Source organism: Alligator mississippiensis, chromosome 2 (assembly GCF_030867095.1).
Source record: "Alligator mississippiensis isolate rAllMis1 chromosome 2, rAllMis1, whole genome shotgun sequence".
NCBI classification, from domain to species: domain Eukaryota; kingdom Metazoa; phylum Chordata; order Crocodylia; family Alligatoridae; genus Alligator; species Alligator mississippiensis.
In genome coordinates this window covers 171,364,568-171,385,734 of record NC_081825.1, presented here as the reverse complement: position 1 = coordinate 171,385,734, position 21,167 = coordinate 171,364,568, and the positions used below count along the sequence as shown (strand labels likewise).

Genomic DNA, 21,167 nt, shown 5'->3' with positions numbered 1-21,167 from the left:
CCAAATGGCCAATGCCCTATAACAGTGGGGAATATTTTCTGAGCAATGTAGTTCAGGTATCTCATGCCCTCTTTCACTTATGGGCTGGGCTGCCCAGCTCCCAAAATGCACCAAGGCCACACAAAGGCTTTGAATCATAGAGAAGTAGGGCTGGAAGGGATCTTCAGAGGTCACCTTATCCAACCCCCTGCCTGAGGCAGGATCAGCCAACACTCTGCTTCTGAGGAAGTCTTAAAAAAAGGCCCTGACACATAGCAGGAGGAGGGGAAAACTTCCCTCCTGGCCCCATGTGTCAACCAGTGAAGTCCAGAAGCATGGGAAGTATCCTCAATAGAACACAAGCATAGCTATGCCTAGTTTATCCCTGACGAATGCCTGTCCAGCCTTGCCTTGAAAACCTCCAGTGATGGAGAGTCCACAACTTCCCTAGGCAGTTGACTCCATTGCTTCACTATTCTAACAGTGAAGTTTTTCCTGATATCCAATCTAAACCTACTTTGCAGCAACTTCAAACCATTGGGCTGCGCCCTACTCTGCAGCAGAGAGAGAAAGTGTTTTCCCTCTTCTTTTTGGCAGTCCTTCAGCTATGAAGACTGCTATCCTATCCCCTCTTAAGCACCTTTTCTGCAATATGAACATGCCTATGTAGAACGACCTCTCCTCTCCAAGCCCTTGGTGCCTTGTGGAAAATGCTGTCTGACTGAAGAGCCTAGATGGGGAAGAAAACGGGAGTATGATGCACCTGGAATACAGATCTCAGAAGCCACCATGATGGCATTTCAGAATCCAAAGATTCTTGGATCAAAATTTTCTGTGGAAAATTCAAATGAAAAATAGACCAAGACTTTCCTGGGGGTAAAACCACTTCATTTCTGGCCCATTCTAGCCCTAGATCTGGGAGCACTTGATGGCACTGCAACAGGAGGATACTGTTTGCATGGGAGATAATGTTCCTCTCTTCCCTCCACATTCAGGTCAAAGAAAAGCTGATGCAGCTGACAGAGAAGAGGAGGGAGATGGCAGAAATCTGGGACAAGCACTGGGACTTCCTTCGTATAAGTGAGTGTGGGGTGGAGTGGAAGGCAGGCAGAGGAGTCTGCTGGGATTTCGCCCAGTGGTCCAGGCTTCCAAGTGATGAGCAATAGAGATCTCTAGCACACAGAGCTCTCCCACAAAAGTCCAGTGGTTTGTTAGGAAGTTCTAGGAAATCCATCCCATGGCTGGTAATGGTAGAGAATTCCTCTGTCTGGTCATCAGTGCTTGCAACCCAGAGCTGGCTCATCACAGATGTTTTTTGGTCTGGATTGTCCCGTTTTTCCTCTTTTTGGCTTTGGCTCTTGTGAACTCTCCCCCTCAAATCTTCTTTGCTTAATGCAAGAGCTGGCCAGTCTCTGATGCCCCACACACAGCGGACTCCACCTGCATCCCCACCATGGGTTCAATAAACAGGAAAGAGAGCAAGGGGCAGGGGAGGCACAGCTATGTATTGGCTCCACCCACCTGCCAGCTGGTAGATCTGGGATGGGGACAGATCTTGCAGCCCTGAGTGTATGTTATAGGCAGGTCTCTCCCCAGCACAACAGGATGAGACCCAATCAATTTGTGTTTTCTCAATATTGCTAACCAGGAGCTGACTTTGGCACCAAAGGCACAGGATTGGCAGCTTCAGGGGGTGTTGGGGGGGGGGCTTTGCCCAGGCCCAGGAAGAAGAGACAGGTCAGGCACCTATTGCCTTTTGGACCTTGAGCTGTAGAGATTTGCCCCTGAAGGAATATTTCCAAATCCCTTGACTGCGGGCTCCTTTACTAGCAGTGCCTTGCCCAAAGGCAAATTTGCTGCTTGACTTAGAGCCTCCCTCTACATGGAAGGGAACATTCACCGGGCCAAGAGGGAGCAATCCCTGAGGGTGGGGGAGCACTCTCAGCTCCTGAGTGATGAGAACACCCCCCTACCCCCTCCCCCCCCAACTGAGGAGCAACCCAGAAGCAACCCCTCCCTGTCAGTGCCAGTCCTGGCATGAGGGCAAGTCCTGCTCTCTGCCCATCCCATGTGTAAGGGGGCCCATGTGTAAGGGGTCCCTTTGCTCTCTCTGTGGCAGGGCTAGAAACATGCCAGTTTTCCAAGGACGCGTCAGCAGTTGAGAACTGGCTGATCTCTCAGGAACGCTACCTAGTCAGTGATGACTATGGCCAGACTCTGAACAGTGTGGAGAGGCTGCTGAAAAGACATAAGGCCTTTGAGAAATCCACAGGTACCTGGGATGAACGCACTGCTGCGCTGAAGAGGCTGACAACGGTAGGCATATCTTGTGATGTCACACCCTGCCCAGGAGGGTTGTCCTGGTTAAGACAGGGAACCAGGGAACAGAGGGTATGAGACCTTGCATCTGGAGCTCACACATAGTGTGCTTTTCCCATGCCAGCACCCTGCCAGGGGAAGGCCCGTGGCACTCCTCCAATTGACTGAGAGCACTGCTAAGAGCAGACGCTCAGTGTGGCAATCTGGGCTCACATCTGCTACTGCTGCTAAGAGCTGGGTCATTCCTTGCTCCCTTCACTCCTCCAAATGACAGGGTCTCCTCATTCCCTTGAATGTTTATTCTAAGGGGTTCTCCCCTGAACTCAGCTTAAGCTTTTCCCTTTTGTACATCCCATTTGTGGTCCCTCCCAGTACCGCTTTCTTGGTATTCAGACACCTCCTACTGGCCACTTCTATCCAATTCCTTTTTCTCCACACTTGAGAAGTGTGGAGAAAAAGGAACTGGATAGAAGTACAGCCTGCCCCTTGCCAAGCTGCAGCCTTTGAAAAGCCCAATCCTTTCCCAGCTGGAGTTGCTTGAGAAGCGGAAGATCCAAGAGGAGCCTTCGCCCCGCAAAGTGACCTGGTCCATGGACCCCACCTTTGATTTTGATTTTGAAGCTATGCGAGATGTGAGGTAAGTTGTGGATTTGTGTGATTTGCTGTCCTATAATTCCTTTCTGGCATTCTGCACCCAAGTAGTCCTTTCTGGCAAGCTCCACCCAAAGCAGAGATTTGCAGGGCAGGTGGATCTCTGGAGTCATGACAGACCTAGGAAAGAAGGCAAATGAAGCAATCCAGTGGGGGGCACAGTGCACTTCCACCTTCATCTTCCACTGCCCCAGCAGTGATACCTGGTCAGGTGCGCCTGCTTTTCTTACTGAAGGGCATTTGCAGAGAAAGTCAGTTTGTAAATTGAATCCAAAATTCCCTTTAGAAGATTGCCACTGTCCAACCTCAACAGCAAGCAGCATCCCCAGGTCCAAGGCTGAATGGATGGCCAGCAAATCCAGCTTCCTGACCTTTGAGCTTCAGAATGCAGGTGCAGACAAGGCTGGTATAGGGAAAACAGACTGGAGTTTAGTCCCTGCCTGGAGAGGCACAACTGCCCCAGGAGCAGGGGGAGCCCAATGAACAGCCTAGCAGAGAGCTGATCGTAACCCTGTACAAATGTATTTTTGCTTTCAGCCTTTCTCCAAAGCATTCAGTGCTGATCACTGAGACAGGCAGGAAATGAGAAGAGTCACTGGCCTGTTCTTTTGTGGCTTTTCCCTAAGCCACAAATATACAGCAATATTTAAAAAGCCTTTTGAGCCAAAAGAATTCTTTTCAGTAAAGAGTAAATTCAGTGAATAGTTCCAGCCAAAAAAAGGGGGAGTGGGGAAATATGACTGTGGGGGGACAGTGATATGGCAGTGCCCTGCCCCTGCCCATTCTGTTGTCCCTCGCTCCCAAACCGCAGCCCCACCAGTCTTGCTGCTGTCCCTCACTCTCAACCTACAGACCCCAGCCCTGCCAGTGCCCCTCACTCCCAAACTGCAGTACCCTACCTCCCTGAGCCAAGCTGGTTCCCCTCATTCCCGACCAGCAGCCCCCTGCTTCCCCCCAGCCCTGTCAGTACCCCTCACTCCTGATCTGTAGCCCACTACTCCCCCTAGCACTGCCAGGGCCCCTAACTCCTGACCCACAGCCCCCTGCTTCCCCCAGCCCTGCCAGAGGGGCCTCAGATGCCCCCATCCCAACCAGGCCGGAGCGAGGTGGCTCAGAGCAAGTCCGGCCCAAGTGGGCTGGAGGAAAGAGGAGGGGAGGCTTGTGGCACCCCCCGCCCTGGGCAAGGGCCGCTGCACTGTGCCAGGAGACCTGGCCACAGCCTCCCTGCCACATTCCCCCCTCTCCCCCCAGCGTCTCCTTGCCACTCTGCCCCTGCAAGCACAGGCCCTGGCTGACAGCCCAGCCACAGCTCTCAAAAGCCCCTTCCACCCCCCCTTCCCCTGCTGGAGGGAGCAGGCAACCGCTCTGGCCCCCTGCCCTGCCCCAGCCTCCCAACCCAGACTTACCTGCCTGCAGCTCCCTGCCTACAATCACCCCTCTCCCTGCTCCCACCAGCGGAGCAAAGCAAAAACCCAGCCATTTGCTCAGATTTGAAAAACCCGCCCAGGTGGCAATAGGAGGATTCAAATAGAGGACATGTCCAGGAAAACCCAGACATATGGTAACCCTACCTGGGCTGCCTCAGATACAGCTAGCATGTGGAACTGCTGTAAAGACAGCCCCTGTAGCATAGTGTTGAGCTCTGGCCATGTGTCCCTTCTTTGTCATGACAATGAGTCAGGCCCAAAGACCCTTGGGACCTCTTGATAGAGGAAAACTCAAGATACTTGGATGAAAGACCAGCATCTGCAGCATGGTATGGTGACTAGTCCATAGGGAAGTCCAGTGTCCTTACTGATGCAGTTCCCCCCCTGGGCATTAGAGGGCATGTTAGTACAACAATTGTGGGATATGCTTCATGGCAAGGGGTTATTTTGTCCCTTTCCAAAAGGAGCCAAAAGGGTTGGGGGCTGCCACTGGCTTTCAGCAAAGTTGAATGCCCAGCTCCCTTTGACAACTCTGCCGTTGTCTTTTAGGAGTTGTGCACAATGGTGCTGCTGCCCACTGGTGCTTATTAATACCAGGTGGAGGTGTCAGGCCTGGCTGAAACCCAACATGGGTAATTGCATGGTGCTGGCTCACTTCCCAGGGCACTTTTAATGTCAGAAGAGATCCTCCATTAGTTTTTTTTTAAATCTTTAAAGCAGGGGTGGGCAAAATACAGCCTGCAGATTGGATCTGAACCACCAAGGGATTTTGTCCGGCCCATGGCAGGTCCCTTGGTCCCACCTGGCCCAGGTACAGGGGGCAGCCGTGGCATGGGCGGTCAGTCCCATGGCCCCTGGGTGTGCAGCAGGGCTAGAGTGGCACAGTGGCTGGACTCCATTTCCCAACAGCCCTGTCAGTGACGGCTCCTTCCAGCTGCTGCAGCCACTGGACCCGGCCGTACTGCCCAGGCACCCCTGCCCATTTGCCCCACACCCACCACTGAGGGCAGGACCACAGGCAGGGCATGTGGCCGGACAGGTGGGATGGGGCCACAGGGAGGCAGGGGGTGGCATCTGGGCGGTCGAGGAAACCCTGGCAACTTGGGGAAACCCTGACAGCATGGGACTGGGGTCCAGAGCAGAGCCCCAATCTGCTGCCCGCATGCCCCTGCAATGGGTGCAGGTTTGATGGGCAGGGATGTGTGGAGAGAAGATCACAGCTTTGCCCCAGTCCTGTGCTGTCACAACCCCATGGTCCCAGGGTCTCTGTGGAGACTGTCCGGGAGCCAGAAGGGCAGGACACATGGCCAGGCAGAGGTGATGGGCAGTGACAGCACAGGACTGGGGCCATGGTAGACCTGTGATCTGCTCCCCACATACCCCTGCCCACAGAACCTGCACCCGTCACAAGGCTGTGCAGGCAGTGGATCATAGCTCTGCCCCAGCCCTACGCTGTTACTGCCCTGTGACCATGCCCCACAATCCCAGTCTCACTTGCCCATCCTGCTCCTGAACACTGCACCCAACTGCCTGCCCGCAGCCCCACCCCACATAGGGAGCTTTTGGCAAGGTGTTGTGTGGGGGGGGTGGGAAGGGGTTCTGACCCAGTCCGTAACAGCTCAGTAAAAACTTCCCTATGTAGCCCTCAGGCCCAAATAGTTGCCCACCCCTGCTTAAAAGTATTCTTTAAAGTATCCTTGAGTCTTACAATGAACTGCTGAAAGCAGTGGTTCTCAACCTTTTTGGACTCCAGACAACTGTCATCAGACTTGTGGCACTCCTCCACATTTGAAATGAATAGCACCCAATTTCAAAAAATAAATTTACATATTACAGTGCTTGCTTCCTTGCAGAGAGGTCAGGCAGTAGGGATGGGAGATCAGCCAGGTAGGGACAGGGATGGATCCAGAGTGGGTGCAGTGGCATGCTGCAGGAGCAGCAGCTGGGGACTTCAGATCAGGTAAGAATGCTCCCCCTCCCTTCCCCTCTGTGCTCAGTGGCATGTTCTTGCTCCTCACCTCCCATTCCTCCCTTACCCACGACTACAGCTGTCTCTAGCTCCCTTGGGAGCAGGGGGAGCTCCAGAGTTTCTCCTACATTGCTCCGTCTGAGCTGCTTGTGGAGCTAACTTCTGTCTGGAGCAGACAGCTGTGGTGGCAGATGGGTTCTCCCTCCCTGCCCGTCCCCCCTGGGTGTTCCCCATCAGTCCAGAAGCAGGCTCAGGAAGTAAGGACACGCCAGCTAGAGCAGGACAGCTCTGGAGCTCCAACTAACCCCAGAGCAGTTGGGGACAGTGGAAGTGGGGGGAGGTGGGCAATGGAAGGGGAGGAGAACTGCTGCTGAGCATGGAGGGGAAGGGAGGGGTGCTGAGAGTAGTGAGAGGATGGGGAATCTTACCTGCTTCAGGAACTTTTAAAAATCCATGGCTGCTGCTCCCACAGCATGGTCTACCTGCCCTAATGCAGGGGGAGCTGGGAGCAGGGGTATGTCCACCTCTGCAGCACTGGTCACTGTTCCTGCACCCTGTTGTACAAAATCTTGGATCTGCCCATGGGCAAGGATAAGCCTGAGCCTGCACTTACTGCCTCACACTTTGTGGTACCCTTCAAAGGATCTCATAGTGCACCAGGTGGCACAACACCCTGGCTGAGAATCACTAGATTAAAGAGCTGTTGCGTTCCATTCCAGAGGTAGCTGAATCTCAGTGAAGGGAGGTAGTAGGGCACTAAATAAATGTTTATACATTGAATAATTTGTAAGGTGGTTGATAGAACAGAGACTATGCGACTTCAGCATTGTGTGGATACAGAGCTTAGCTTTGCTGAGTTTGTTGTGTTGGGACTGGGACTGCGATGGAAGTGATCAGTCAACTACACTTGTCAATTTACATTACTGCAGTCAGGATCTGGAAAAAGATATTGCCATCTTGTCTAATGTGAGAAATACATAGTCTGAAAAGCAACAGATTCAAAATAGTTTGGTCTAGTTGCTCTGGATCAATCACTGACATGGCAGCTGACCTTACGTTGCATAAAAGCCAATAACGTACTTGTTAAAAGGATTTTTTTTTTCTGTAGGTCTCAACAAGCTGAAGAGAACAGGATGGGGTTAATTTTACAAGATGCCTCTCCCACTATTAGCGAGGAACCATCACTGGTCAGTTTCCCATTTTAGTTTTCCTTTCTGGAACCATGGCAGCCAAATTCTCCCCAAGTTTTTAAATGCTCTTTTGCAAACACTCCCTCTGCACAAACATGTTAACAATGTGCCAATGTTTTCCTCTTGACAAAAGTCTCCTGTTTCTCAGCAATTTCTCATTTGCTTTGTATCTACTCATCTCTCTGTTAATTCCTCCTCCCCAGTCGGTGGGAGGATTTTTTTTGTAACCTGCACAATTATCCATTGAATTGTTTCTTTAGTTAGGTTAATAAATGTTCATGTTATGGAAAATGTACTATTCACCACACCCATGTACCCACACTCAAATATACAAACATGCTGTTTTTCTCCCCCAAAAGAAAGCTATCTTTTCCTCCAGCAGTAACATCGAACGAGAGAAGATATAGAGTGTGTATTTGTCTTACGGAGCCCATTGCTGATATGTACCTCAGATACGTCGGTTTGAGCTACCAGACAGGGCTGTGGCTCACTCAACTAGGAGAGGGTTTCTTTGTCTACTGTAGCCTAAGTGGAGTAGAGATTGCGTGAATTGCCCACTTCGGATATGTCTGCTACTGAGGCAATAAGCTCCATCCACTGCCCACATTCACCAAAAATGAGGCACTAGGGGAAGCTCCTGGAACAGAGCTCAAAATCTGAGTTCCTGGCCTGCTCAGGAGTGCTGGCTTGAGGTGCCCAGGGGCCATCCTCTCCACCTCATTTCGGACTCAGTGTGGAAGTAGGTGGGCTGGGCTTATTTCCTCTACAACATGACTGAGCTCTCTGCTGCCACAGCGTAGACATAGGCTTAGACTCATGAGGTGGAAGGCCAGAGGAGACCCTGAGATTCCCCAGATAATGCAGGCCGCTTTGTCACCCAGTGCCATCAATGTGTCTGTCTTCCTGAAGACATTCAGTCTTGATTTGAAGGCATCGAGAGTCAAAGACCCTGGTACTTCCTGGGTGTGTGCTCCAAGGGTTCATCAACCCCACTGGTCAGTGGTTGTGCTGTGTTCCTTATTTGATATATTTTGGTTTTGATTCCCAGCCACTGGCTCTCATTCTGCTTACCTCTGCTGGTACCTTGGTATTTGTCTCCCTGGGAGGATATATACATCTGTGAGATGATTTGAAGGCATTTTGCACCCTTCAATCCCTTGCCCTGCATATTACCAGCCCCACAGGAAGCTAAGCATGTTCAACGTGCTGCACTCTCTTAGAAGCACATTTTCTGGCCCACTGTGTCTACCAGTGAAAAGCTGGGGGATAGCAGAAGAAAGGATTTCAGTGGGTGAGTATGGCTTATAAGGGAGGGCCGGGGTGTAGGATTGTTTAAGCAGAAGCAGGAATTGGACCAGGGCTCCAAGTCAAATAGCCTTGTACTGTGACGCAGATAGCTACATGGTTCACCTCTGCCAGTCTGACCCTGACTCAGCCATAACTCCTGCTGAAATCCATAACAGCCTCCATACAACACCAAATTAATCCTTCATTGAGTCTCATCTTGACAGATACAGAGAGATTGCTCTTAGAGCTAAAAGCAGTGGGAGCTTACCCCAGGGCTTATGCCTTGATCATACTGTAATGTGCAAACAAGCTAAAGTCCAAATCCACTTGGGAGCTGAGCCAGTTTCTATGAAAACAAATGTGAAACTGCCTTTCCTCTCACAGGTGCAGAACTGAGGCCTTGGTGCTGGCAGGGGGCCAGGCTCCTAGAGCCAATAACATTTCTGAGTCAGATCAGTAGGTGGTGACAGTAGCTGGAAATAGGATGACTCGGGTAACTATAGATTTAGCTCTATAGCACTCTTATCTCAGTTCTAGGCAAAGTAATGGAATGGTCAATAATTCCCCTGTTCCAGGGGAATTTCGTGTACGTCGAATTCGCGTAAGTCAGGACAGTTTTCCCTGTAGGAAATAATAGAATAGTGAGGGGTCGCATACCCCAGACGTACCATAGTCATAGCATTTTTTCCCTTTTTCTTGGTGGAATGCCTTTAGGAGGTGTGTCTAGCATCTTACCTATGCCTCTTGAGATGCCACTACCACAATGGTGGCACAATGGTAGCACAGCTCCGCTTAATTCCGCCTGCAAATCTTGTGAGGCATTCATGTATATATGCGAATCTTGTGAGCATTCACATATATACACGAATGATGCGCATCTCGAGAGGCATTTTACAGTCCAGACCCTACTAAAAAATCACGTAAATGCGAGACACGCATAAGTCGGAATTGCATAAATCGGGTGTCTACTGTAATAGAGAATTAAAGGAAGGTGAAATAATTAATATATGTCAACTTGGGTATAGGGGAAAAAAGATCATGGCAAACTTACTTGAGATATTTTTTCTTTTTGGTATTGAAAGCTGAAACCAGATCAGTTTGGTTCAGAAAAAAACACCTTTTTTAACAGGTATTTAGGTTGTAGCCATATTGGTCTAGAGGAAAAGGCAATCAGGATTCGTAGTAAAGATGATATCTTTTATTAGACCAACAAAATTTTTGCAAAAAAAATCTTAACTTGCAAGCTTTTGGGCACAAGCACCCTTTCATTTCTACCCAGGAGAACTTTTACAATCTTTTCTCTAATGCCTGATGAAGAGTTTGTGCCCGAAAGTTTGCAATTAAAGACTTTTTTTGCAAAAATCTTGTTGGCCTAATAAAAGATATCATCTCTACTATGAGTCCTGATTGCCCTTTTTAACAGGGAGGGCAACTACCCACTAGAGCATCTTACCAAGAGACTGTGGTAGGTTCTGTAGTACTACTAATCATTGAATCAAGAGTGAATAGGTCTCTGGCAAGCCTAGATCAAGCAGGAGTTAAGGCAGAGCAGTCTTCTGGTCTGCATGATGCAGGTCAAATGGGATAACCACAGCAGTCCCTTCTGACCTGGCAGTTTCTGAATTACATTGTCTCTTAACTCTTAGATGGTGCAGCAGCATCCTGCCCTGTCCTGATGTGAGCCTCTCTTCAGTTACAGAGAGGTTCCAATCACCAACCAGCAGTCAGGAGAAGGGGCTGAGCTACACAGCCCTTTTCAGGTGGAAAAGATAACCTACAACCAACCTGGTCTCTCTAGAGATTAAGACCAATACAGGATCAGAACATTTTACACATCCTCCCCTGACTCCTGGAGGAGAGGTGTGTGTTTGTGTGTAGTTTATTGTAGTCAAAGGCTCACTAGGACTTTTATTCTGAAGGCCAGGACTTTCTGATGTCTTCAGATTTTGGTTACTGATATGGCCAATCTTCCACTGCTGAAAGATTGTTTAGGGAGGAACCTGTGTGCTGCCGCTGCCACTTTCCTGGGCTGAGCACAGCTTGCTGTGTCATCACTCCCCACAGCTGTTGGCTGGACTGGCACAGGAACAAAGCTGGGGTTCCCCATGCACCTAGATCAGCTGAGGATAGCAGTGATGGCTGGCAGGTCCCAAACTTTGTGTGCTTGCTTCCTGCCCTGTTCCCTGGTGTCCTCTTGCCGGCCCATGGGCTGTAGCTACACCTTGCCCCCACTCCCCCATGGTCTGAGTGGCACCCTTCTTAGTAAACCATAGATCCAACCCATGTGTCTGCTTATGGCTGGGTGGGGAACAGGAAGTCTGCTCGCATTCCTGAGGGTGAAAGATGGTCGTGGTTCTGTTGGATTGTACAGGCAGAGTCATGGGACCTGGAGAGATGGAAGCAAGGGATGGGTGAGAGGAGCAAACAGATAGATGGACAGGTGGGCTTCAAAAGAAACCCAGTCCCCTTCCCCTCACCCAAGCCTACTGGGTTCACATCAAGTGATAGTAAGGCTGCAGGAGAAGTGCAGAGAGGCAGTACAGGGTTTGAGTGTGAAATGTGATGATGTGGGAACAACCAGGTTTGATGTAAAGGATGTGTTCTGTGGGGAACTGTTTGCCACCCAGGATTCCCTGATTATATTTATCCCTTCATTCCAGTGAATCATAAAAGAGAGAAGGGAGTTTGCCCTGCACGTGCAATAAAGGAAAGTCCCGTGTCCAGTCCTTGGAGGAAAGCAGAGCATTCAGCCAAGGCCACATCCTCTCTCACACACCCTTATGGGCTGCATTCACACTATGAGTTGTGTATAATACTGACATTGCATGAAGCCACTGGTGACACATTTTCCCGTAAGTGTCCCATACTAGGTTTTCTTCCTAGCCACAGCCCATGTAACCACAGATCCAGTGCTCTCTAGAAAAGGTCCCTAGAACATGTGGGACATTGCAGGTCATCCTGGCTCAAAAGAGGTCTTCTTTGCACTGGCCTACACTCCCAGTATGGGTAGGTGATTGCCCAGCCTGCCAGTTCCTTCCCCCTTCTGTGGGAGAAGCCAGGTTGCAGGCATGACTTCATGGATAGAGGCCTGGGTTGGGGCTTGCTAGAGCTAGGTTCTGGTCCTGGCTCTGTTTTTGCCACAGTTTGTGACCTGGGGCAAGTCAATTACTCCTGGTTCTCAGCTGACCATCTGTAAAATTGTGGTAACATTTCCCTGCATTACATCTATGGCTTTGAGGAGCTCCATGTTGCTATTACTACAGATAACCAAGGAACTTCAGTCTGTTGGAGCTATCCCAAGATGTCCAGGTGTGAAGCCTTTTGTTTTCTGAGATAATCATGCCAGTACCCCCTTAGGGGCAGACCCATGGTTGGTTGGGAGGAATAGTCCAGAGCTCTACTCAAGACAAAGGTTGCTGACAGTCAATGCCAACTAAGGCTTTTTCCCCAGGATCCTGGAAACCTCTGACACCAAAGTATGACCTGCAGGAGGAAAGAAGATGGAGTGCTGCCCCTGTCTGGAGGGACCTCCCCCAAGCTAGGAATGGCTTTGCTGACCTGTCAGGGTAGCCAACATTTTCTCCATGGTGTTGTCCAGACTCTGGGTTATGCTGCTTGACCCTATCTCTCTGGCACCACAGCAATGGGTTCCATGGGAGCTTCCCACCTTTTTTACTCTATTTCAATCAACTGTGTGGCCAAAGTGGCCAACTATGGAGGGGCATTAGCCAAAACTCAGGGAAACACTTGGCTACGGAGCTGGAAGATGCTGAAGCAAAGCAGAAGTTCAACAGATGGTTCTTGAAATAGGCCTACATGTCTTGACACCTATTGCTCCGAGACAGGCATATGGACACAGGTGGTGTCTTTACACATGGGCTCCTGGCCAGAACCCTTTAAATACACTATTTTCTCTGAACATGTTTCAGCTATTCTTTCTGGAAAAAGAATAGTGCCTCTGTGGTTCAGGGGGTGTCTCAGGAGGCATTTAATCCTTTTTTCCCTCAGCAGTGTTGGGGCATCTGCCTCATGGCAGCATGTCTGTGAGATGTGGATGGCTCACTGGCTGCTCAGCATCAACCTTCACACTGGAAGAAGTCATCTCCCTACCCCACTTTCCACCTGTACTGTTTATAGTGCTGGACCATGCTGTCCTCCTGGATGGCTTTCATGGCTTTGCAGGCTTGTTTCTAGCTCAGCTTATCCCTACTGGTTTGTTCTTTCCATGTCTACAACTTCTTCCCCAACAGCAAGGCTGGAATCTATATAGTCTTCTTTTTCCTTCTACTGTCTCTTCCTGGGCCATCTTCCTCCTAGCTCTGCTTTTATCTGATGCTCTTCTATTGGTCTCCCGCCCAGGGGCCTCCCACCATTCCTGCCTTGGGGATTCTCCCCACCCTCATTTCTCCAGCAAAGCCTCTTGCAGATGGAATTTCTATGTCTGAGGGATCAAAGCATCTTCACACTCAGCTTTTTCTTGCTCTTTTGTAGGCAGCCTGCCAAACTTTTCCTCTCTTCCCTCCCTCCACCTGTACCATTGACAGTTCATGCTCTGCTGCACACCTGCTAGATTCTTCATGCCTTGCTAACCCTTCCCATTACCAGGTCTGGCACCTCCTGAATGCTGATACCTTCAGAGGGCAGAGAAGCCTGAGCTTTGTCATCCCCGGTGCGCGGCGATGCTCCTACCTCCCTGTCTGCATCAGGATCCAGGTTCCAGCTGCTCTCTTGGTATTTAAACCTTCTTGTGCAGGCCTTGCATTGCCTTCAGTGCTTCTCCTGCCCAACCCTGGCCAGCTTTCTGTTATCTGTTGCTAGTGTCTCTTCCTGCACCTACCACAGTGCATTGGCATTTGTTCATATAAGCTGCCTACTACTTTGTTCTCCCCCTGCATACACAAGGGCACTGTACCTACTCCAGCAAGCATCCTGGGATGAAGCTTTCTAAGATGCTTCTGTTTTGCATGACCCTTCTAATCTCACCAGGAAGGATGGTGAGGATGCCCCAGTGTGATGGGACATATCTGTGCCATGTCCCCCATGCTCTGAGGGAGAGGTGCTCTAAAACACAGTCTACCCACCTGGTTACCATCATACAAACCTGGACATGCTCTCAAACTCTCAACCTCCAGGTTGCTGGAATGTGGCCTCCCCCTTGGGTCTTTCCTGGCTCACCTTCAGGCTTCAGGTGTGTAAGCAGGAGGAAGTGGCCAGGGAGCAGGCATGCATGAGAGTGCTGAGGTCACAAATACAGACATACCAAAAGATTATCACACTGAGAATGCCGTAATGGGACTGAAGGCCACCACCTTGCCTGTTAAGACTCAAGAGAACCGACTCCTGGGGTGGACATCATGACCCTTGGCCCTGTGTGGCACTTGGTGGCCCTTGCCCCTTCTTGTCAAGTCTTTGCCTTTGTCAGGCATGCTAGGGGCCATAGGCAGGGCTCAACCTGGAGCCAGTACCTCCTGTTCTGTGGAAAGAGAAGCCAAGGGTGTTCTTTGCAGTAAACAGAAGCAATAGCATAGGAAGCACCAATAAGAGCCCTGCTGCCCTCACACCCTGAGCCTTACAGAATACAGAAATTTACCTTCATGCTCCCCCTGAAGGTGAGCACCCAGGTTGGCTAGAGAGGCCCCTGGAAAATTGGCCTGAGGCAGTGGGACTGACTCATGTCCAGAGTTTCAGTGGTGCCTAGTCCAAGAGTAGAGGAAATTGGAAGGGCAGGGCAGGGCTATGTGCTGAGCCTCCCTGCCAGGACCAGGGACAGAGGGATCCTGGCCCAGATCCCAACCCTGCTGTGTTCATCCAGACAGGCCATGGGTTCTGGGTGAGCAGAGGGTTGCCACCCATCCTGGGGTAAACAAGGGCTTGAAGCCTGCTGGAATGGGGCATCCTGAGATACTGCCAGCGCAGTAAGGAACCCCCTGAGCAGGTCAGCCTATAAGGGACATGCCAATAAGCATCATTATTCCCTTGTGCTAATAATACCCTGTTGATATGAACATAGAAAAATGTCTTGCCCAGCAACAGACTCAGGCTGTCTGCACACTCAGTCTCTGTGTCACTCACTCTCTACTTATATTTTGAAGGTTTCCTTCACATGTTTTCACACACAAAGACTTCTCTTTGCAGGGGAAGTGGAAGTTCTTGAAAACCAGGCAACAATCTGAGAAAAAAGTTCTGGGTCCATAACCTGCTGGGGGAGAGACCTGACCTCTCCCTCATTATAAGCATACAGGGTGCATCTATGTGGGATGCTTTATTGCCCATCAGACTAATCTCATGCACAGTAAAGTGCCAGCATCTACACATGCACAGCAATTACTGTGCAGTAGATTAGACTAATGTGCCATTTTCTAGTACTTGTATCCACAGTGGATAAACTAATGCACTGAAGTGCCTGTGTAGAAGCTGGCTCCTGGTCAGCCTAGGCAGCAGGGGGCCACAGAGATCAGGGGAAGCTATCCTGGCTCAGTGGGATGCTGCCTCCTGACCACATGGAGATTGAGACTTATCCTGACCATCATGTGGCTGGAGAGATGTCTGGCTGCTAGGACAGCTGCCACCTAGCCACATGGGGATTGGGACCAGCCCCCGTGTCCCCTGCCAGCCCAGGGCTGGCACGTGGGGGAGCCTGGAGCTCCCACTGGCTGCCTCAAGAGGGGAAGAGCAGGGCATGAGCATCCTTAAACTGAGCTGCTCCCATCAGGAGCAAATTTGTTCCTGATGGACACACTTTCAGATGCGTGCAGGGGCCCAGTTTAAGGTGCATGAATTTTCTGCCCAGAAAATTCAGGTGTTATTTTATTGCATATGAAGACATGCCCACAGACATTTAAATGCCACTGGTACTCAGGTGATAGGAGTAGAATGGACATCCCTAAAAAAAACACGTGTCCTCTATCCCTCCAAAGCACACCACTCCCTGTCCTGGACAGCTGCAAAGCATGGGAGATCATCAGGACCTTTGAGTGCCAGAGCTAAGGACCCCCACCACTGCAAAATCGTACCAGCAGCCCCTTCATGCTTCATCCAACTCCATGGCTTGTCCCAGGTCATGCACAAAACAAGGGCTGTTTATGGAAAAAAGGCACTCCCTGATCATGTCCTGGCAGCAAGCAGGCTGATGACACAGCAGCTGGGGCACCAGTGTCATGTGCTCCAGGCCAAAGGGACCATGGTTGAAACAGGCTATGGTCATTGCCCTCACCATACGTAATGGTGGCAAAGCACCCAGTCCCAAGAGGCCATGCCATGCTGAGAGGAGGATAACTGACTAAAAATGAGCCAACATCCTTTCCAAGTCAGAATAGATCTTCCCAGGAGTTTTGGAGCTCCTCCTTTCCCACACCTTCCTCTCCCTGCCCCAGCCATCTCACTTTCCTTTGGTACGCAGTAGGATGATACCAACACTTTGATGCCTGCTAGTGCTCACTCTAACCTGGGCACTCCTACCATCTTGATCGCTGGCAGCAAACTCCCTTCTCTCCAATAACATGCTGGCACAAGTCCCTGCCACACCCCTGGTAAGATACCACAGTGTTCACTAAAGGGTTGGCAATATGGTGATATTTCCACTCTGCCCTTCCAGCCCTGGTTATTGGGCAGCAGTAGTGATTTGGAGAGGCAAATCTATACCAAGGAAAGTTTTCTAGGGCATCTCATCTGATCCCAGCTCTCTTTCCTGCCTAGGCAGGGGGTCGGACTCGATAATCTGTTGAGGTCCCTTCCTACCCTAGCACCTACGAATCTATGAATCTCAGTGCCCTATCCCTTTCAGGCTTTCGGACACACACAAGGTGCTCCAAGGACTACAGTATATAAAACTGTCCATTGAGATGGTTTAGGTCAGCCTGGAAGGATTCAAATCCCAGAGCCTGCATTTCACTGCAGAAGGACAGGATTAAAGCCTTATGGATCTCAGGGCCCTGTAGCTTGGGCCACAAATCTGCCCTGCAGTGAATTGTGTTTGTTCTCAGAAACTAATCTTCAGTTTTCAGTTAAAAGTTGCCAGAGATGAAGAAGCCAGCCCAACCTTTGGTGAGGTGCTCCAGTTACCCTCATAGTCATTTTTTTAGGCTGAATTGTTCTGGCTTTCCAATCCAGAAATGAGATCTTGAATCTAAAGAGCCCTCTGTTGTCAATATGTGCTGGCAGACTGTGACCACATCAGCACTCAACCTTCTCTTTGGTCAGCTATACAGATCAAGTTCCTGGGGCATCTCACTAGCAGGAGTTGCTTTTCCAGCCCTTGCATCATCCACATGGCTCTTCTTCAAGCCCTCACCAATTTTCAGCATCTTTCTTGAATAATGGACACCTGCACTGGTCCCTGTATTTATTCCTGTATCAATCTTGCTAGTGCCATATACAGAATTTTTAGCACATCCCTACTCTTCCTCAGCAGTTTTCCTTTATGCATCCAAGCCCAGGGTTTTGGAACTGAGAGCTCCTGTCCAGGTGATGCTTTACGCTTACCAGTAGTCCTTTTCAGCATCCCTGTTTCCCAGGAGAGAGGCTCTAGCCTGTGAGCTGAACCTGCATTCTGACCAGTACCCCTGCTCGGAGTGCCCTACTTCCCACCCCCCCACCCCCAACTTTTCCTCCTCTCCAGCTCTTGAGTGCTGGGGCATGTGTTGGGGGGGGGGGGGGGGTGTTAATTTTTCACGTGTGGCAACAGTTCCAGGGTCATGAGGAATTCTCTTGTTCTTCAGATGCAAACATACAATAAACCAAAAGCAGCCCCCCATGAAGTTCTGAGGCAAGGATGCTCAAACCCAGCCCAGTCTGAGTTGTCAGTACCTCCCAATGGCGTGAACTATGCTTGGACAGGTTAAATAGGGTAAACTCTCAATAGAATCAAAGAAGGCAGAGGTACTCACCAGCTACTTTGCCTCAGTCTTCACAAAAAAAAAAAATTAAGCTGCAGCCAAACACCTAATAAGGATTATTTGGATAAGGAAAAGGGCAAGCTGAGGAATGAAATAACAAAAGGGACAGAGAGATTTTGATGGGTCTGAATGAATTCAAATCAGCAGGGCCTGATGAACTTCATCCCAGGATACTGAAGGAGGTGGCAGAAGTGATCTCAGACCCCTTGGGTATATTATTTATCAAGTGGGAGATGAGTGAGGTACCAAAGGACTGGAAAGGGGCCAATATAGTGCCCTCTAAAAAGGGGGAACTACAGACCGGTTAATCTCACCTCAATACTTGAGAAGGTACTGGCGCGTATTCTAAAGAATCATAGAGAAAGAGGGCCAGAAGGGACCTCGACATCATCTAGTCCAAACTCCTGCCTGAGGCAAAATCATTCCTGTCCAAACCATCCTATACAGTTCTATCATCTAATCTCTTAGTAAAAGTACATAGTCAACCCAACCCAGTTTTTAAGTGACACTTAATGTGCAGTAGCCTATTTTACTGCACATTAGTGTGATCGCACAGTTTTTTACATGACACTTTAATGGCTACTGTACATTAAAGTGTATGGGTAGATGCACCCATATTGAGTCTGTGATCTACCAGATCCTTTTCCATAGTGCTGCCATCCAGCCAGGTGTCACTCATTTCTTATTTGTATTTATGACTATTTTGCCTGAGGTGTAGCACCTTGCATTTGTCAGCACTGAACCATATCCCAATAGCTGCAGCCTAGCTTTCCAATCTGTCGAGATCTTTCTGAACTGCATTCCCACCCTCTGTGTTCACACTCCTTCCTAGTTTTGTCATCTGAAGACTTGCTCAAGAAGTTCATAATTCCAGCATCCAAATCATTAGTAAATAGGTTGAACAGCACTGGGCCCAGAACAGACCTCTGTGGGACTCCACTCAAAATCTCTTGCCATTGGACATTCAGTGGGGGACTACAACTCACCTGCTGGAGAGCTGAGGCCTGCCTTCCCTGCCCCAAGGTTGAGTTCTGGAAGGGGGCAAAATCAGTTCCCCTAGAGACAAAGGCCCAGGTCCTCAGAAGTGTCTGGGCCTAGGAGTTGGGCACCTAAAGCCTTTTAAGGTTCTGGGCTCACATGTCTTTGCTGTGACTTCACCTCTCTGAGAATCAAGGCGTAAAAGAGATCTGGGCTGCTGCTCCCTCCCAGCAGGCTGTTGCCCCCATCCTGACCAAGTAGAACAATGAAAGGTATTCTTTCTACAGGACTCAGCCCAACTCCTTGGTGCCACTAACTTAGTGAATCCCACCTCCATTTTTTCCATTTTTTATGGACCACTGAAGAGCTGTAGGTTAGCAACAACTTCTGGTTGATAGCAAGTTGGGCTGATTGAGTCTGGCTCCTTTGTGTTTTCCCAGCCTGCTGGGCCACCCAGCTCTGCCTTTGTCACTTGTGAGCCAGCTTCCTCTGGGTGGCAATGTGAAAATGCCCGTGTCCCTTCTGAGCCAGTGGTATGTTCCAACCAGGTCATACCCGTAGAGACCTGTGTACTTTTCCATGTAGCATTCCTGGGAAAGGGGTGAAGACAGAAAGGGGAGATATGCCAAAAGGCCTGATTTACAGTGAGAGATTGCAGTTGGATATTGAGAAGGACTTTGTGACTCTGAGAGTGGCTCAGAACTGGGACAGATTTATTTAGGGGCAGTGGGATCTCTGACACTGGAAGTTCTACAGCACAGCTTAGGGCCTTGGTACACATTTAAATTAAAACTGGATAGAAACCAGCTATAGAGTTGTTGCACATTTTCAAGCACTAACTTTGCAGCTGGTTGGCTCTTTATATAGCTCAATGGTCATTTTTATAGATAATTACTTTGCATATGTGGCTGGTCTAACTATTGCCAATTAACCCATTAATTCTGTGATAATTACTTTGCACTTGTGGCCAATCTAAATTTATTGTGCAACTAACAAGTTAATTGCATAATATATGTCATGTGTAAGCAAAGGCCTTAGATAACTACTTGTCCAGGTTGGTTCAGACAGAGCTACTCCTGCCCCAAGCCCTGATCCTGCCCTGAACAGGGCCCTCCTGGCCCTATTGCTCTATGATTTCTCCCCTCATAGTGTGAGCACCAGTCCAGGGCTTTTGCCTGGGAGCACCCAGCATCTCAGCCCCCTGTAGGACACCACTACCTGCAGCATCCTGTCTGCAACCACAAAGCAAGGTTCCTTATGGGGTGTCAGCCTATATGCAGACAGGGGATAGCAAAAGTACTTCCTACCCCTCTTCCCACATGTTACACACTACAAAGGATGGGGCAGTCCCTGTGGTCCCTTCCTCTGTCAACATCCTGGTGCCCCTCCCACCTGGGGATACATCGGGATTAGCATAGTTGCTGGGAAGGGTTGCAGTTGACAGAGTGCAGTGAGGCCTGATGGGTAGGGCACTGAATTGGGATTTGGGATTTGTTAGTTTTGTTTCTAACTCTGCCACTGGCCTGCTAGCTCTCCTTGAGCATGTCTTATTCCTGATCCAGGCCTGTTTCCCCATATGGAAAATAAGGGTAATGATATAACTCTTCTTCTTGAAGCATTTTGAGACCCATGGATAGAAAAAAGCCAGAGAAGTTAGGCAGAACTGCCACTATTAATAGCAAACCGGTCAGTGACTCAGGACCTGTAACTGATGTCCTTCCTAGTATCTGTGCCCTAATCTAGTCTGGTGAAAGTGGTCTCTGGGTGTGTATATTTGTGTGGCCCTGTCCCAAATCATTCTGCAGTTGTGTGTACATTATTTGAAGAGCTTTTCAGAAAAGCTCCCTTTGATGGTATGTCCCAGATACCCAAATACTTCCCACCTGTGACAGCAAAATGGTGTAAATCCTGTGGGTCTGGGGACATATTTGCTTTCAGTTCTGGGTCTCTTTGGTGTGCCTGCCAGTGAAGAGTCTATGTCTGATACCCTCCTGGGGCAGCAGGACCCTGCATTATCCAGAGTGATGAGAGAGGCAATCAGAGTTAATAGCCCAGAATCTAGATTGCTCTCGTATTCCACAAAGTGGGCTTTCCAAGTTTGACCTGGTATTTTTTTTACCCTTTTTACCCTCTGTTCTGGGTGAGCAGCTCCACCATACAGAAGACATACTTTTCACACTTGCTGCTCTCATTCAAAATAGAGGTTAAAAGGAGAAGCAGGTGAAACCTCATCTGTCTGTTCCAGTGGAAATTCTGACATTGCAAACATGCTTTCATTCTGCATACAAACCCAATATATTGAAAACAAGTATGTTGACATTTCCCAACAAAACAGGTTTTTTCAAGTCAGTCAATACATTTCATTCCCGCTTCAGCTTTATATTTTACATTGTTGTCTAAAATACAATGTAAAATTAAATTTGACTGAAGAAGTCACTTATAATAAAAGTGGCCAAAGCCCAGAAATGTTGTT

General features: G+C 49.4%; 1 protein-coding gene across 5 annotated transcripts in view; it reads left to right on the top strand.

Moving 5' to 3' along the window:
• SPTB (spectrin beta, erythrocytic) overlaps nucleotides 1-21,167 on the top strand; it is a 135,503-nt gene that overhangs the window by 103,781 nt on the left and 10,555 nt on the right. For 4 of the 5 annotated variants that reach the window (XM_059722418.1, XM_059722417.1, XM_059722416.1 and 1 more), the window contains exons 29-32: nucleotides 975-1,059; nucleotides 2,099-2,295; nucleotides 2,826-2,935; nucleotides 7,454-7,532. In XM_059722418.1, coding sequence (XP_059578401.1) covers nucleotides 975-1,059; nucleotides 2,099-2,295; nucleotides 2,826-2,935; nucleotides 7,454-7,532 — 471 coding nt within the window. Of the gene's footprint in view, nucleotides 1-974; nucleotides 1,060-2,098; nucleotides 2,296-2,825; nucleotides 2,936-7,453; nucleotides 7,533-12,273; nucleotides 12,727-21,167 lie in introns of those variants that run through there. The other variant, XM_059722419.1, reaches the window with a different exon arrangement.